The following is an 18,315-nucleotide window of genomic DNA, read 5'->3' on the forward strand; positions in this document are numbered from 1 at the left end:
AATTCCCATAGAACAAGATGGAAGGTTCTGTAACTCTTTCAACCACTCTTCATCTTCATGGTTACTGATAGAACTCTCTGTCATGTCAATGTTTGTGAAATGAATCGGGGCAATAAAATCACTATTTGAATATGTTTGTGGATGTGAGGAAACATTCAATTGGATTATTTGTTCATCCAAATTTTCCCTAACCAATTAACTTTCTGAACCTTCATCATTTTTGTAGCGGAATGGTACAGCAGTAGAAGGCAATCTTTTAGATGGACTAAAATTTTCACTGAAATGTTTGCTGCAGATCAGCTTATTTAGTAATGATTTCTGGCTTAGGTTTGCCAAAACAGCTTTACCTGAAATAAGGAAGATCTATGTCAACATACATATTTATTGTAATGGTTATGGTAAAGTATTTTTTATGTTCAAAAATTTGAATTTATTTCATTTCAATAACGGGCATAAATGGAATAATGACTAGTAGTACCTTTATTTGGAATTTCCCTAATTGTATCTTATATCATCGTCGTAATGACGGAATTTTCCCGAATTGTGTTAAGATAATTCCATACCGGTGTATCGTTCTCTCAAACACATCATTGAAATTTCTTGGTATGCTCACAACAACGGTAAAAACACTCTCATACTTATCTTTAATAAGGGTTTTTAAAATCAAACAAAAAAGAATTGTAACAAAACCAGAAATAAAAAATATACAAATAAGTATATACGTACCAAAAATATTCAAATAATCTGATTTTAATATAAATATTATATTCATTGGCTTTGTATTGAAAGTTACGGATCAATGAGAAAATTTGGATAAGACCAATAAATAAAAAAAACTCTTTCTAATAAAGAAAAAAAATTGCCTATCAACTACTACTAATATACCTACTTAGGTATAATCGTTTTGTCAGTTTTATCATTGTGTTAAGATATTTATACAATGGCCTCATCCTTACCGATAAGTGTACCAACTAACCCAGGACCGGTCTTGGTTTCACATTGGAGAACCAAAAGTTATAATAATCGAAAATATTATTTATTGTATTATCTATTTATACTTTTTGGATTGACCACAAAATAATATAGAAATGTTAAAACTGAGCTCATTGTTGAGTTAAATATATTTATATTACTAGTGGTACTAATTTAACAAAATGTTTTATTCACAAATCTGTTATAGGTAAATCAAGCATGAGTCATATATTTTTGTAATTATAACCCATTAAAGTGCATAAAGTGCAATACAAAAAATATATCCAAGGCGTCATATTTAATATAGTTATAACGTTACAAAAAAGACACCAACTACTACAATTGAAAATATAAATTGCTCTTCTCCAGGATTTTTTATACGTAACATTTTTTAAAAATAATTAGTTTGTTCTATAGTTTTTAATAGGTTGTTTCTATTATCACTGTAGGAAGTTATGGTTAGGTAAATCGTGAAATAAATAACTAACATCAATATTTGTTGGGATGATAAATTCATTCATAATGTGCGACTGGAAAAATGTACTTGAGGAGCTTGTTGCTACCTTCAACTTTCAAAAATTATATTTTACAATGAGACCATAAATGCTTACAAAACCATCTGTTTTTTAATAGTATAATAAAAGCAGGCAAAAGGTCTACTTTTCTGAACCAAGTATTTATGTTCATAACAGCGTTTACTTACTAGCAAATAAAATAATCTCTTGTTAACTGTGTTTTTTGCAATATATATAATAAAATTGAAACTAAAATTCACTTTTATTGAAAGTATTCAACAATGGTAAGATGGTATATGGCATTACTATATTCTTACCCTTTACCCTTAATAGATACGAGGACAAAAATGAACAATGGACAAAAATTGTGATTATATTATGGAGGGACATTACATTGGTTAAAAAAGTTCTTTTTTATATCGAAAACACAGGTAAAGTAAATTTAAAGTAAATCTCTCAGTACATTTTTTGACATAATCAAAACGAGTATTTACAACAGAAACGTATTTAAGAATAATCATTAGTGATGTCAGTTATTCGAGATAAAAGCAACTTTGCTATAGGCACCCAAAATAAGAAATTTTACAACACAGCTTAAGGGCCCCCGCAGACTGCAGACTTTTTATCGGCCGATAGTTTGGTCGGTTTCTTAATCAGTATGGAGAGGAATGCATATGCGCACACTACAGCGATTCAGTATCGGCCGATAAAAAAGTTTGATGGGCTACTCGATTACATTCAAACTAATCTGTCGGCCAACTGTCGGCCGACTGTTTAATCAGTATTGGCGCATACACGCCTGCGCATACACGACGATTGTTTAGTCGGCCGATAGTTCAGTTCGCTCTGTGATTTGGCGTCGTGTGCTTCTATTCAATATGGCTTCGCCCAAATCACAATTGTTGATTATAGAAAGTTCCGTCGAAAACTTAATTGAAGAAGTCGAGAAAAGACCTGCGCTTTATAAAAAAAGTTTAAAGGAGTACTCCGACGCGAATATGAAGAAAAAACTGTGGGAGGAAGTTTGCGAAGCAGTTGTTGTTGATTGGAATTCGCTTAGCGCTGAGGAGAAAACAAACAAAGGTAGGAATGTAAAAATAAAAATATTAGAGTACTTATGTGAATTTTTATTTATTTATTTATTTATCTATTTACAATTATTACACTTTGTTATATTGACACGGAATCGCGCCTCCGGGAGAAATAAAGTATGACGACATGTACTGTCGCACGTTATTCATATTATTTCTTCCTCGGTTGTCTTCATTTATAGTTAAGTTATTCATGGGACAATTGTAGAGAGTTTCTGTGAAATTTATTCCATCTTTGATTCTTACATAATTATGCAGGACACAGCAAGCTTTAATTATTTTGACACAAAAATTGATATTGACATCCATTGGTCGGTGAAATATACGCCATTTGTTAGCAAGAATCCCAAAAGTACACTCAACCATTCGTCGAGCTCTTGTATGTCTATAGTTGAAAATTCGTTTGGTGTAGTTTAAATTTCTTTTTGCATAAGGACGTAGTATATGATTGCCAAGTCCAAACGCTTCATCCCCTACGACAGAGAATGGAATAACATCTCCGACATTATCATTAGGCAATTGCCTTCCGGAGGGAATATTTAATCGGTTTTGGGACAGCCGTTTACCCATTTCTGATGATTTAAATATTTCCGAATCACTAGCTGTTCCATAAGAACCAACGTCTATATATACAAATTTATAATCTGCGTCTGTCCAAGCCATTAACACGCACGAAAAAAACTTTTTGTAGTTAAAATATGATGAACCGGAATGTTCTGGCTGTATCATCCGTATATGTTTGCCATCAATTGCTCCAATGATGTTTGGAAAGTTTGTGCGACTATAGAATTCGTCTGCGATTTTAATCCAGTCGCCTTCTTCTTTGGTTGACATATACAATGGTTGAAGTATATTCCATATTTGCTCACATGTAGTTTTAGTAATATCTCGTATTGTAGAAGCTCCCATCAGATAATCAAAAGATAATGTATTGAAACTAGCTCCTGTAGCCAGATATCTGTAAAAAAATAAAAATTAATTATATTTCAATATCTGTAAAAAATTAAAAATTAATTAAATTTCAATATTTTTCAGGTCGTGATGTGCAAAAAAAATGGGCTAATTTAAGGACTTGCTATCGTCGCGAATTAAACGCTCAAAAGAACACTAAGTCGGGGCAAGCTGCGAATAAAAGGCGTAAATATGTCTACTTTGAACAGTTATTATTTTTACTTCCATGCATGGAAAACCGACTTACTGAAGGTAACCTGGAAGAGGAAAATTTTCTATCAAATGATGAGCATGATGATCAAGCTGGTTCATCCACTCCCACCCCTATTCGTCAGCGGAAAAAGAGACCTAATGTACCGAAGCAGACGGACGTGGATGAAGCATTATTAAAGGCATTAAATGAGCCTAATACTGATGAAGATGTGAACTTCGCTTTGTCACTGGTCCCTTCACTCCAAAGTTTAACCGCAGAAGAAAAACTTGATGCTAAAATAAGTATTCTTAACGTTTTTAAACAGATAAGATCAGCTAGGTGCGCTCAGTCTCCGCCAACATGTACGTACAACAGAGTTCAGCAACTTGTACTCTTTTCCAATTTCGCAACCGACAACCATTCGAAACATTTCATCACCTGGCAACTCCAACGATACAGCCCAGTCTTATTATTCAAATTTTTCAGATGAATCGCAAATATATGACTTGTAAATATTTTCCGAATTTTGTAATATTATTCTAATAAAAATAGTTGAAAAGTATTTGTGGTTTATCTTACCTTATCGTAACGCTCAATCTCTCCTCCACAGGTATAGAAAGTCTTAAATTTGTATCCTCCTTCGCTATTGCTGGTCCAATTAGCTTGACAAGTTCATTGAAGCTGGTAATGCTCATTCGATAATAGGCGAAAAATTTTTTCGGGTAATCAAGTAATTTGGAATGCATAGTGTAAAATTTTCCACTAACTAATCTGTCACTGAGAATGGGATGCACCCAATGCTCTCGCAATCTCTTCTTGATTATCCTCCTCCGGAGTATGATGAGAGCAATAATTTTTCTGGACAACATTTTCATATTGTGTGACCGCTTCAACAGTCCGTTACAAACTAGTTCGAGAATAGTCGGCCGACTGTTGGATAGTCTGCGCCCTGTTCACCAACCAAACTGTTTAGTTGGCTCGGTGTGCGCACTTTCAGCCCAACCCGACTAAACTATCGGCCGATAAAAAGTCTGCAGTCTGCGGGGGCCCTAAGGGTTGAATATAATATTTTAAATAATTTTGGCTCCATCTGTTATTGGGGTAATTGGTGGCGTCCACCTTGTCAAATGATATCCTCATAAGGTTTTCCTACTATCCTATTCTTTATACGAGTATTACATATATGACAGCGAATGAGAATAGGATTTTTTGGAAACTTATAGGTAGATCACCTATAAGTTGATAGCGGATCCTGACCATAGAGAAAATATTAAAGATAGAGGAGGAGCATATAAGTGAGAGCTAGAAAGGGTCACAACATATGACTACATCCGATTAATTTGATCAGTTTCCGAACAACAATGACCAGTTATCCGGTTTAGTTTCCGAACATGCAGATCATGAGGTCCTTGTTCGCGGGTGTGATTCCGAATCATTTTGACTTATAGACAGGGAAACATTTTTCAACGAGTTTGACTTAGTTGAAAGAAAAAAAATTGACACTGAACGTGAGGTACCTAATACCATAGTTGACACATCTATTTGCCCGAGCTTTTCATCAATTATTCTTACGAATTTATCAAAACGAGCTTGTTCACATACAACATAGATAAAATTATTGTATTAGTAATTTATCTATGAACTGTTCTTTTACTATTATTTTCTATCCCCAAAAAAGTAGTTTTATACGGGAATATCTAATATTAGTGAATGTGATTTGTGATTTGCATTTTCAAGGGATAATTAACATGTCATAGTTATAATAATCACAAATTATTGAAATTGGCAGATCTACATATTCAATATTTCCTCTTATTAGGTGTGTATTATTTTGAGAAGAGAGGCAGGAGTTAATTCGGTGAGTACACATTATAAATTATTATGTTCATTTCATTTAAGACAGGTTTAAAATAGGAAAAATTGTGATGTTTTCAAACTTAGTCAAAATAAACTTGACAGAAGTCATTCTTTGCTTGTGTCAAACCCGAAAGTGGTAGTGATAAGTGCTTTAAACTGAGTATAGTCTCGATTTCTTTCAACAATTACACATTACGTATTCATAATCTATTTCAAGTAATAACAAAATGGATATTCCTGGATTTTTATATGCCGGATTAGTTTCTGCTGGCGGTGTTTTTGGATATTATAAAGCAGGTGAGTGCAGGATTTCATTAGCTATATGTTTACAAATCAACTGGTTTCTCATAGTTGCGTAGAGCTAAGAGTGTTAGTCTTCACTAGAAATTTTATCAAAATGCCTGATAGAATGAGGTGTCATGTGTCATTGTTTTACCAATATTACTTTGAAAATTTGCATTACCTTACTTATAACACAACACCACTCTCACAATTATATTGTCTGACATGCATTTTGATAACAGCTGTCATCTTTAGATGCCAAAAGTAATTTCAAATGACATAGTTGCTCCTTAAACTAAATGATAACAGATAGCTTAGTCTGCCCCATTTCAGAATAATTACAGCTACTTTTGTAACACCTCTCTTTCTCACTGTTTTTTCTCAGTCAACCTAAGAGCTCAACAAGAAGTTTGTATATATATATATATATATATATATATATATATAAAATTTCAATTTTGTGGAAGAGTAAAGTTTCTTTATTTTTAACAATTCAGAAAAATGTTTCAAAGAAAAGTTGTTCTGAATTAAAAGTTATGTTCAAATATGCAATTACAGCCATTTATTATGAAATTTCAGGTTTTGTGATTATTTACTAATCATCTGTATTAATTATAACAGTGATTTAACAGTGATGACAGTGAATGTCAGAGTGAGTTGTTGTTTATAACATTATAATAAAAATGGCAAATTTACTCAATCGTGAAGAAAACATAGAACTTGTGTTAAGTAATTGTTGGAGAAAATTACAAACCACACAGAGAGGCCGCAAATATTTTTAATAATAGACATCTGCATAGAAACATTAGGCATTCAACAGTTACAAAAATTTTAAATAAATTTAAGGCTAGGGGAAAAATAAAAAATACATTTAAAAATAAACGCCGAAATCAGACTGTGAATGAAGACACTGAATTTGAAGTGATGCTATCTGTCGTAGAAGACCCAAAAATGTCATTAAGAAAAAGGGCCTCTGCATTCCAAACTACTCCAGTGAGTAAAGATACAGTGGCAAATATTTTGAAAGGTAATAAATATCATGTATACAAACCGTTGTACACATGTTACTACCAAGGGATTACGATATTCATTATGAATTCTGCGCTCTGATCCAAGGAAAGTTGGATGAAGACCCGTTTTTCACAAGAACTATAATATGTTCTGATGAGGCAACATTTCCTTCAAACGGAACCGTCTCATCACATAATTGTCATTGGTGGTTTAACAGTAATCCAAACTTTGTAATAGAAACTCTGAACAAACATTCTTTTAAAACGAACATATGGTATGGTGTGTACAAAAATAAATTAGCTGGACCTTTTTTTTTCGACATTCCTTAAATGTCGCACAATACTTACAATTATTAGATAATCAAGTAAGTGATTTTTTGCACAACCTTCCATTACAAGAACATATGACAATTTGGTTCCAACAAGACGGTGCTTCCATCCATAATACATTAAACATTAGATAGAGTACTCCTTGAAAATATTTTTAATGGGAAGATGATTCACAGGTATTCACATATTTGTTGGCCTCCTAGGTGTGCTGATTTAACTCCCCTTGCATTTTTTATGGGGTGAAACAGCAGGTTTATCAGCTAGGACCATTTGTTGATGTAGACCATTTGGAGAGGATTATTTCGAAGAATGCCAAAAAATTTCTCCAAATATGATACGGAAAGTGATACAAGAGTATGACAAAACAATAATCAAATGTTTACAAAGAGAAGATGGATATATCGAAGCTGTAGGACGTTGAATTAAAATTTAATTATGTTTGTTTCTGTTTGATAAATATTTTTTGTATCGATTTTTCAATTTCTACAATAAATAATTATTATGCATTCATTATGTATGAAGATTGAAAGGTTGTTCAAAAACTAATCAATAGAAAGGTTATCATATTTTTACAGGTGAGAGAGATAAATTGTATGCAGCCAGAATAATTAATACAGGATGATTAGTAAATAATCACAAAACCTGAAATTTCATAATAAATGGCTGTAATTGCATATTTGAATATGCTTTTTGAACTTTTAATTCAAAATCACTTTACTTTGTAACATTTTTCTGAATTATGAAAAACAGATACTTTACTCTTGCATAAAATTCAAATTTTTTTGAAAACCTCGTATAATGCTTAAAAAATGATATCTGATGGTTGCATTTTAATTTTTGGACCATGCAGAACTTTTTATCAGGAATAACTTTGTTTCATAAAACCATTAATAAAAAAACGCAAAGAATTGAAATTCTAATAATGAGTGGTTGTGGAAATAAAGCACGTATGCAGAAAGAAGTATGTACGTTATTTGATAATAACCCTAAATGTAGTAGAAAACCAATATCAGAAAATAAACAACTAGATGTTCTGTTAGCCTTTCAAGATAATCCCCATACCAGTTCATGGCAAGTAGCATTAGATAATGACATGGACATTCAACAGTTTTTAGAAAGTTAAAGAAGGAAAAGTGGCATCCTTACAAAGTAAGTTTAGTACAAGAGTTTATGGAAGATGATTTTGGTAGAAGAATTGAGTTTTGTGAAATTTTGATGGAACAAAATAACAGAGATCCGATGTTTTTGAAAAAGGTTCTTTTCTCGGATTTTTACTAAACGATCATGTCAATCATCAAACTTATCGGTACTGGGCTACAGAAAATCCATACTGGATGCAAGAGTACCGTACTCAATACCCAGAGAAAGGGTATTACATTACACCGAAAGGAGGGTGGAAGAGGCTGGATTGACCTTCTTAACCTGCACTCTCGACAGGTAATGATACTACGTGAATTCTTTCGTACTAAATCGTAAATCTCAACTCTGCACCGGATTATATCCAAAGCGGATAAGGATTATTCACTCTTCAACTTCGCATGCCAGAATCTGACTTAAATATAGTATTGGACACCGAGAAGCTGGAACAGTGGTCACGACAGGCACTACACGGTATACATCATCATGACCTCAACCAACCACATATTGACAAAGAAGCTTCAAACAGATGGCTTACTAGCGTCAATCTCTTTCCAGAGATCGAAGGCTTCATGATGACTCTCCAGGATCAAGTTATTAATACGAATAACTACAAGAAAAATATTATTAAAGATCCGAACACTCAATCTGACAAATGCAGAAAGTGCCAACAAATATCAGTGTTACCTAATACCGACTGTGTACATCGGCATAACCAAGTGTGCAACATTATCCACCAGAAACTGGCCAACAAGTTCGGTCTTCTCAATACGTATACACCGTATTACAAGTACCAGCCGCAGAAGGTGCTCGAAAATGACAATTTTAGACTCTACTACGATAGGTCCATTATTACCGATAGACAGGTGACGAAAAACAAACCTGGTATCGTAGTGGTTGATAGAAGAGTCAATTCAGTCCTTCTTGTCGATGTAACTATACCGAACACTCATAACGTTTTCAACAAACACGAGGAGAAACTGACCAAATATGTGGATCTCGTAATTGAGATTAAAGAGATGTGGCACAGCACAATATTTTCACCTATTTTAGAACTCGTTTTTATTAAAAGAAACCTAAAATCAAAACGAGTTACTAACGAAAACATGTGAAAGTGTCTAAGAAGTAAGAATTTGAAGTAGTTTATATATTTTCATTGAAATATACTGAGCTCGGAGGTTGATATTCTATTTGATTTTCAATTTATTCCAGTTTTTATCATTTAGCTTCTCATTAGGAGCATTTTCACAAGAATTAGAACTAATATTATGTGAAACATTATTAATGTTAAATAAAACATGAATTAAAATTAATTCAACTAAATAATTAGAATAATTAAGATTATTCCAAATTATTTTTAATTAATCAATATTCTCCTTACTTATAAAATCTGGATAGAAGAAGAATTTGATATGACAAGATTTTTGAGTTTTTATAAGGAGTAATTAAATCCACGAAATGTTCGTCAGATTTTTTTTTAAACTTAAATTACTAAAGATGTAGTACCAAACACACTGTTTACACTACCACTACACTCACACTTTCACTATCTTACGCGCGTTTTGATAACCAAGTTATCGTTTTCCGAGACTGAATGTGGACTGAATGATTCCAAAAATTCCAACTTAGTATAGTTTTGGTATGTTTCATTTTTTTGTACATCTTGTAATAATCTCTACTGTCTTGACTTATATAACTTATACAACTTGGTTATTGAAGCATCGTTAGGCAATACATGTGAGATTCCAGAAATTTTAATCTGGTTAGCATTAGATAAATAATTTCTTACAGGTCTTACAGGCCTCACTCTACGGCTTATATTTTTACATACTTAATGCAGTAAATTTCAATGAAATCTTTGTATTTTGGAAAAAGAAGTTGAAAGATTATATCTTTATTTGTAGGTTCTGTTCCTTCTTTAGCAGCTGGTCTGATTTTTGGAGGAGCTCTAGCTTATGGAGCTTTTGAAACAAGCAGAGATCCTTCAAACTATACATTTCAGTTGGCAACTACTTCAATTCTGGCTGGAGTAATGGGTTATAGGTATTATAATTCGGGTAAAATTATGCCGGCAGGTGCTGTCTGTTTATTGTCTGTGGCTATGATTCTTAGAATAGCTGGTAGAGCCAGTGGACTCACAGGACCTCGTCGGAACTAAATGCACATATTGTTTTAAATATTCATTAATCTTATACATTAATAAAATATATTGCTATTGTTGGTAGTGCTAGGTAAAGATAAATTTGAATTATTACATGTAAGCATCAAGCAAGACTTTTTTGAATTTTCATGTTAAGATTCACACCATAAATCAGTAAACAAAATATAAATAAAATATTTATTATTTAGGTTACGAATTCTATTTTCATTTAAATTAACACATTTTGTCAAAACTATTCAGATTAAAGCAGTATATATTATCAAACTTATTTACAATTAATGGCGAAATTTGTACTAAATGTTGTATTGTAACTTTGATTTTGGTAATATAGTATTTTCCAGTTTGAAGCTTGTTTATTTAATTGTATTATTTTATTAGTTGCAGAACTGATCAGAAATTCTGACAATTGGATTTGATTAAATTTATCTATTTTTCTAATTTGCTTTTTTAATTTCAGTTATTGAACGATATTATCTTTTAATAATATGAATTTTATTATGAACTTAACAACTTTTCTATTTATTAGATGTCGTGATATGTCAAGAAATCTCTACTCTCACTGGCTCTGAATATAATAGTAATGTGTATTTATTCAGCCCTGTAATTTAAAAATAAGTAGACATTTCTGTAAATATAATCCCAAGTTTCTTGAATAAATGGATTATTTGGATTTACGTATTATATTTGGTGAAAAAGTATAGATTGTGGATATCATTTTAAACATGAACAGGTTATACCAGCTTGGTTTCAAATAAAAGTAGATGTCTGATTTGGAAAATCCTTATTTAGATTCATAGATCTGTGTTCTCAATCACATCAATAAGATTTACAGAAAAATGCAACAATGCTATATAAATTATCCTTGTTTCCCTTGTGACTTGGCTTGCGACTATATGATCATGCATTTATCAAATATTATGTAGTGTTCTTAGGTATTCTAAAATGTTTTGGCTCTGTTCTGAAGTATGTCGTTTTTAGGATGAGACTGTAAAAGCAGCACACGACAAAAATTACAGATTCATTTTAGATAAATGCCAAAAGTCTAGGTAGAAAGTTATATAGTTAGCTTTATTTATGTGAATATCCTCTTTGGTAGTGAAATGCAACAGCAGTGGACAGTTTGAGTGCAAGCAAGTCCAGTGAAAATCCAGATTGAGAAGTCTTCAGCTCCAAAAACTGGCCAATGTCTTATTCAGTAGTGAGTTGAGGCTGCTGTGGCTTAGTGTTTGGTTGCAAGCTCGGTGAAGATACTACTGGAGATAACCATTGGTTAAGAAGAAGAATGTCGATAGCGTCATTTGTTGTACTGTTGGAATTTCAAGGGAGGAGCCATCGTACTGGGGACGAGTGATAGAAAAGGCCTCGAGGTGGAATTGCTAAATTCAATAAGAGTTCTTACCCAAGTGTGCAGTAATTTCACGAGGAAGTCGTGTATCGAGGTTACATATTCATATTTTTCCTTAAACTGGTCCTTTGCATATATGATTACACACACATTCTTTTGCAGTGTCCTTAGGTGTTCTAAAATTCTTAGGAACTTTAGAAAATATATGGTGCATTCAATTGAAAGCACCAACAGAATTCTAGGTAGAAAGTTATGAAGCTCTTTCTATAATAATTCGTTTAATGTTTATGTAAACAGTTTTTAATCACAAAATGGTGGGTTGAATTTATACCCACGCTAAATCTAATAACGAAGATAATAACTGTATCAGTCAATTAAAATTATTTTTGTTTCCTTGGTGGAGAAAAGATAACAATTGTTCAGCATTCTCTTTCTATAGTGAATTATACCGTGCCATTTTTTCATTTTTTTAATGTGCCCGTATCATTGTATTCATTTTGCTTTAATTGTATTTACATCCCCATTTTCTAATATTCATAATTTCATAGTTCATAAGTCCTCTACATTCTCCCTTCATATATCTCTAGTTGTTCTTTATGAATATATATATATATATATATATATATATATATATATATATATATATATATATATATATATATATATATATATATTGGCATAGTAGTTTCAGCGGCGTATATACTTATTATATGTCCTATATCCGCTAAGAATTCTTTGTCTTGTTCCATTATTTGTATCATTTTGTTGCTTATAATTGCTAACTACTGAAAGGTGTCGACAACTTCGAAGATGAGGTCATTTATCTTTACTGTTTCTTGTTTGTGAACTCCCTTATTTCTTTCACTTTCCATTTATTTTCATTCCTCTTTTCCCTGCCTCTCTCACAATTTTTTCTAATATGTGTTCAAGACTTTTTCGGTCCCATGCTATTGGAGTTGAATCATCAGCATATGCTATTACATATTTTGGTTTTTTAATGATACTTTCATCGATAATACATTTTTTACTATACCTTCAACTGCAATACTGCCGAGAGTCCTTCACCCTACCTTACTCTAGCATTTATTTCAAATTCCTCAGATGGTCGGTTTTTTGTTATTACCCTTGTCCTAGAATTTAGCATAATAATTTTTATGTTGTCATTTTTTGGGTTACTCGTAGTTTTTCCTTATCCTTTATAATTGTCCTCCTTTTCAGACTGTCGAATGCTTGAAAGTCGATGAATAGCATTTGCATACTAATATTGTGCTGTGCTGTGTCATAGCTTACGATCACTTATTTTATAGTATATATGAATTCTAACTAAAATAACTAAATAAAGATAAAACAAATGAAATAAAATTTCAATATACAGAATAAAACAATAAGTAACTAAATTATAGGTAATAGTAATAGATAATATAGATAATAATTAGTAAATAAGTCCATAGCATGTCTGGAATTAAATATTATTATTAGAATAGAAGACGTTTACAGATTAGAAGGCACTTCTCGTAAATATGCCCTCAAATGATTGCGGAATGCGGGAAAAGATGATATCGATTTGATTTCAATTAGCAACTGATTCTGCATTTTTATTGCATTGTAAAATATTGAGCATTAACTAATTCTGAATGTGGAGTAGTAAAGGTCGTGCTTCGCTTTCCTAAGTGGATAGCCATGCAACGATCTTTCTGAAAATGGAGAAGCGTGCTTACGAATTAAGCTAACTGATTTAAAGATTAATAAGGAAGGAAGAGTCAGAATTTTTAATCTTTTAAAGAAGTGAGTAAATATCTAACAAGCTCATATATATATATATATATATATATATATATATATATATATATATATATATAAGTTAGCTGTTAGTTATATATGTATTCATCGTCTGGGACTGAAATTATGGTCAAATACAATATAAGAAATATGTATAAATGTATAACAATAATAAAATTTTACTTAAAATAATTGATTAAGATTATCGGTGATTTTTGATAGTATTAATGCTTGTATAAATTATCATAGAATTAAAAATTCAATATTCAAATTGACGTTGATAGAATTGATATTGATTAATTGAAATATGGATTCTGGTTACTATAGGAATTTTCATTAATGTTTAATTGGTTAGATTATGAATGACGTTGAATTTTTATAGGTTAGATAAAGATAAGTTGTAGTGAATGATATTCATATTGATTGGTAAATTTATGGATAACATTAAATTTCAATGGGTTAGGTCGTTATGAATATAGTTGAATATTCTAGAATATAAATGACAATAAATTTTATAGGTTAGGTGAGTTAAGCTGGTTGTTAATGGCGTTGAATATTTATAGAATTTGTTTTTTGAAAATCTAAAAGATACGCATAAATTACAATAAAAAAACCACTCATATTATAGTTGGCAAAGACTTTTTACAATTCATATATATTTAATTTCTAAGACCTTTTATATATTAATGCATCTAAATATTCTTGATTTTAGGTTTCTTCTCTTATAAAATTAGTTTTTTTTTTAATAATTATTGGAAGATAAAATTTGACGTTTCGACTTTTCTTTAATTCTCTATCAAAATATTTTAAAAAATATTAAAATAGTAGATACCTAAAATCAAGAACATTTAGATATATCTATATATATATATATATATATATATATATATATATATATATATATATATATATATATATATATATGGTGGGGATATGTTGGTTATTCATTGGTTCATTGGTAAGAAGTGATTCGTTCGATTCCGAGGATTCAATCTGTCTACTCTACACAACGAATCACACCTTTTCTTGGTTGATTTAAAGGCCTCGATCTGCCTACTTCTTGGAATTTCACCGAGGAAATGAAAAGCTGAAACAAAAATATATAGTGATTGAAATAAAAAAAAATAACATGTTCACCATCAAAAAAACTGTTGACAATATCACTCTCAGTACTGGTCTTCAGCTAATTGGAGAGCTAGTCGCCTGGATCTTGTAACCAAAGGAGTAGTAGACAAAAGGTGCTCTCATAGGATCCCCTCTCCCCTCCACGGTATTCGCAAAATCGTCAAATCCACTCAGAAACTCTCCCACCTTATCAGATCCATCAAAGACAAAATATCCAATGAACACCATGAAGTTTATGAAATCCCCTGCTCAGATAGTCCCTGTTCCCATATTGGCCAGAGATATCGACGTATTTTCGTCAAAGTCAAGGAACACTTGTTGTCTGTCACTAATTCCGATATTTCCTCCACCCTTGCCCAACATTGAGTCTATACCTGACACACAATCGATTTCAATAGAACCAAAAATATCGCCCCACAACGCTCTTTTAAGTCCATGATTATTCAAGAAGATATCGAATAGAGAAACGTCCAAACTGTCTGCACACAAGGGACGATAGCCAGAGATTGTCGGCAACTTAGAAACTTTCTTACGCGCGTTTCGATAACTAAGTTATCGTCTTCAGAGACTGTATGTAAACTAAAACCTATTAACTTGATATACCTGTTTTATACTGAATTTTTCCACCAATAAATCTTCTCTCACGGAAATTAATTCCAAATCTTTGGCGGGAATTTTCACATTTATTCCTTGACTACTAATCTATAGAGTGGGCTGTAAGTAATTGGCCCTTCGTCCCTATTTAAGCAGTTCCTGCATTTAGCAATTTCAATGCTTTCAATTCCATCCAACAATTTATTATTGAATATATTTTTTATCAATTTCATATTATCAATATTTGTGATGGTTATGACAATACTAGATTTTCGGTTCGTCCATATTTAAAATGAGCTAATTGCTCTTTAAACCAGACATCAATGGATCTCTTAGCCTGCCGAATATACTTCATGTCACAATCACCACAGCTAATTTCATATATACCACTCTGTTCCAAATTTGGTATTTATCTTTAGGATTACCAATAATTGTTTTAATATCTTGTTGGATTCATATTGATTGAAAGGTACGAGAGTAAATAGATTACCATCGCAATAGTTGAAGAAAATTTGAAAAAATGTTGGGTATTCGATATAAAAACGTACGATAACGTAACTATATGAATTTTTTTGGTGTTATAAAAAATACTTACATCACAATTTTTGTTGGATAGGTTCCTTTGCAATAGTGGAATGAAAAATTTTGGGGCTTCGATATCAAAACGAACAATGCGCGTCAGTGCTCAAACGTAAATTTTATTAATTTTATATATATATATATATATATATATATATATATATATATATATATATATATATTTTTTATAAAGGAGGGGATTAGGAATCTGCTCTCAGACATCTAGGCTGATCAATATTGTGCCCCTAGGTAGTGTCGGGTTGGCTATTGGCTGTTGTACTGCCGACCGACTAAACCCTTCCCCCTCATACGTGGATTCACCTGCTGAGAAGAGTGCTGGAACTACCGTTAAGTATTACTTCAGCATTCCGAGCGTTGCTTTACACTTATTTTAATCTGTGCTTACTTCTATCTTCTTCTTTTGTCTCTATTATTTTCTGGATCATAACCGATACTATGTTCCATTTTTTTTCATCCTGTAACATATGGTGTAAAATATTATCTGGAGTAAGTGCTTCTCCTACACATTGTTCAACTTCAATTCGCTGTGGGTTCCATTTTGCACATACGAAAAATGTGTGTTCCGCGTCATCCATTTGGCTACAGTACGTGCATTCCGTTGTATTACTGATTTTAAACCTGTGGAAGTATGCTTCAAAACAGCCATGTCCTGTTAACATTTGACTAAGATAGTAGTTCACCTCTCCATGTTTTCTGTTTACCCACGTTCTAAATATATATATATATATATATATATATATATATATATATGTATGTATATATATATATTAATATATATAATATAATATAATAATTCATACAAAGGGGTTGGAAAGAATACACTGGCCGATTTTTGTAACACATGCGAGACTTATTTTTAAAGGAAATAACCGTCCAATAATAGAAAAAAAATATTTATTGAGCCTTAACACGTACCACTTTTCAATAGCTTAATATCCCTGTTTACATTAGCACGTAGGTAATTTTATAAAGGGGCGGTTAATATCGGTAAATTTTATGGCCGGAATAATACCTGAACTGTATTATTCAGAATAATAAACATAAAAATAACATTATAAATTAGTCTGTTGAGTTTCATAATAAGTGGTTCTCTGTTCATAGTGCAAAAGGTGATTATAAAGATGAAAACGTCAAGTTGAATGCGCCGCACTTGCAAAACATCTTCTGACAAATTTTGCTATATTTGTGGAGAATTTATGGTGAAATCACAAGCCAAGCCATTTTCCGAAAATGTGGAAAAAACCTATTTCAAATATTTTGGTACTTTAATTTGAGACCAAGACAAGCAGTTGGACCCCCACGCGTGCTGTGTTGGTTGTAGCGTATCATTGGTGCAGTGTATGAATGGGAAGAAAAAAAGCATGCCTTTTGCAATTCCAATGGTATGGAGGGAACCTACTAACCATTTTGACGACTGCTATTTTTGTCTAACAAAAACTGAAGGTTATTCTAAGAAAGGAAAGCACAAGATCGAGTATCCTTCTGCTACACGACCTGTTCTCCATATCGAAGATTTACCACTACCGATTGCGCCTTTAGATCCGCAAAATATTGTTTTAGAAGACACTTGAGACAACGTATCATCAGGAAGCTCCGAAGAACAATGTACCGACTCTATTTTTACTCCAAGTACCAGTTCCGGCGAGCCACATTTGATTGTTCAAAGTGAGTTGAATGATTTAGCACGTGATTTGGGGTTTTCAAAGCAACAGTCTGAACTTCTTGTTTCCCGTCTTAAGGAATGGAACGGGCCATATTTGATTGTTCAAAGTGAGTTGAATGATTTAGCACGTGATTTGGGGTTATCAAAGCAACAGTCTTAACTTCTTGTTTCCCGTTTTAAGGAATGGAACTAGTTAGCCAAAGAGGCAAAAATTACGACCTTTAGAAAAATAAATGCTACATTTTCTGCATTCTACAGATATTGATAGTCTAATAAAAGAACTTGATATTGAGCATAATCCCAGTGGATGGCGCCCATTTATTGACTCGTCTAAATACAGTTTAAAAGCAGTGATAGAAATTTAAAACCATCTATATCAGTTACACATTCTGTGAAGATGAAAAAAACTTATGAAAATATTCACTTGCTTTCAGACAAAATTAACAAGTATAAGTGGTAGATATGTTGGGACCTGAAGGTGATTGGAATTTTAATGGGACTCCAGGGAGAGTTACGACGAAGTTTTTGTTTTTAATAGATGTTTATTAGATGTAAACTATAAATATTGTCAATATATACGTTTTACTTGAAATTATTTTCTTAATAAATATTGGATATTTTACCAATGAATATGGTTCTATAAATGTAACATAAAAACCTTACGTGTTACAATTATTTTTTCATATTTTCGTATTTGTATAGGTCCATTT

At 32.0% G+C, this 18,315-nt stretch overlaps 4 protein-coding genes across 4 annotated transcripts in view; 3 read left to right on the forward strand and 1 right to left on the reverse strand.

Annotated features, from left to right (window-relative positions):
• Nucleotides 1-2,084: 2,084 nt before the first annotated feature.
• On the forward strand, nucleotides 2,085-4,284 carry LOC130898239 (uncharacterized). Its single transcript, XM_057807366.1, has 2 exons — nucleotides 2,085-2,570; nucleotides 3,614-4,284. Exons 1-2 carry the CDS (start codon nucleotides 2,366-2,368, stop codon nucleotides 4,210-4,212), a joined length of 804 nt encoding a protein of 267 aa, XP_057663349.1. The 5' UTR covers nucleotides 2,085-2,365; the 3' UTR covers nucleotides 4,213-4,284.
• On the reverse strand, nucleotides 2,612-4,771 carry LOC130898238 (uncharacterized). Its single transcript, XM_057807365.1, has 2 exons — nucleotides 4,302-4,771; nucleotides 2,612-3,536 (listed from the first exon to the last, which is right to left on the reverse strand). The coding sequence occupies exons 1-2, from the start codon at nucleotides 4,595-4,597 to the stop codon at nucleotides 2,648-2,650; spliced, it is 1,185 nt and encodes a 394-aa protein (XP_057663348.1). The 5' UTR covers nucleotides 4,598-4,771; the 3' UTR covers nucleotides 2,612-2,647.
• Nucleotides 4,772-5,358: 587 nt separating this feature from the next.
• Nucleotides 5,359-18,315, forward strand: part of LOC130898240 (homologous-pairing protein 2 homolog) — a 65,596-nt gene continuing 52,639 nt past the window's right edge. Inside the window, exon 1 of the mRNA XM_057807367.1 lies at nucleotides 5,359-5,580. The gene's annotated coding sequence lies outside the window, so the exon portion shown is untranslated. The remainder of the gene's footprint in view (nucleotides 5,581-18,315) is intronic.
• Nucleotides 5,644-10,846, forward strand: LOC130898242 (transmembrane protein 14C). Its single transcript, XM_057807373.1, has 2 exons — nucleotides 5,644-5,876; nucleotides 10,243-10,846. The coding sequence occupies exons 1-2, from the start codon at nucleotides 5,807-5,809 to the stop codon at nucleotides 10,494-10,496; spliced, it is 324 nt and encodes a 107-aa protein (XP_057663356.1). The 5' UTR covers nucleotides 5,644-5,806; the 3' UTR covers nucleotides 10,497-10,846.

The sequence above is a fragment of the Diorhabda carinulata genome, chromosome 9 (genome assembly GCF_026250575.1).
Source record: "Diorhabda carinulata isolate Delta chromosome 9, icDioCari1.1, whole genome shotgun sequence".
NCBI lineage: Eukaryota > Metazoa > Arthropoda > Insecta > Coleoptera > Chrysomelidae > Diorhabda > Diorhabda carinulata.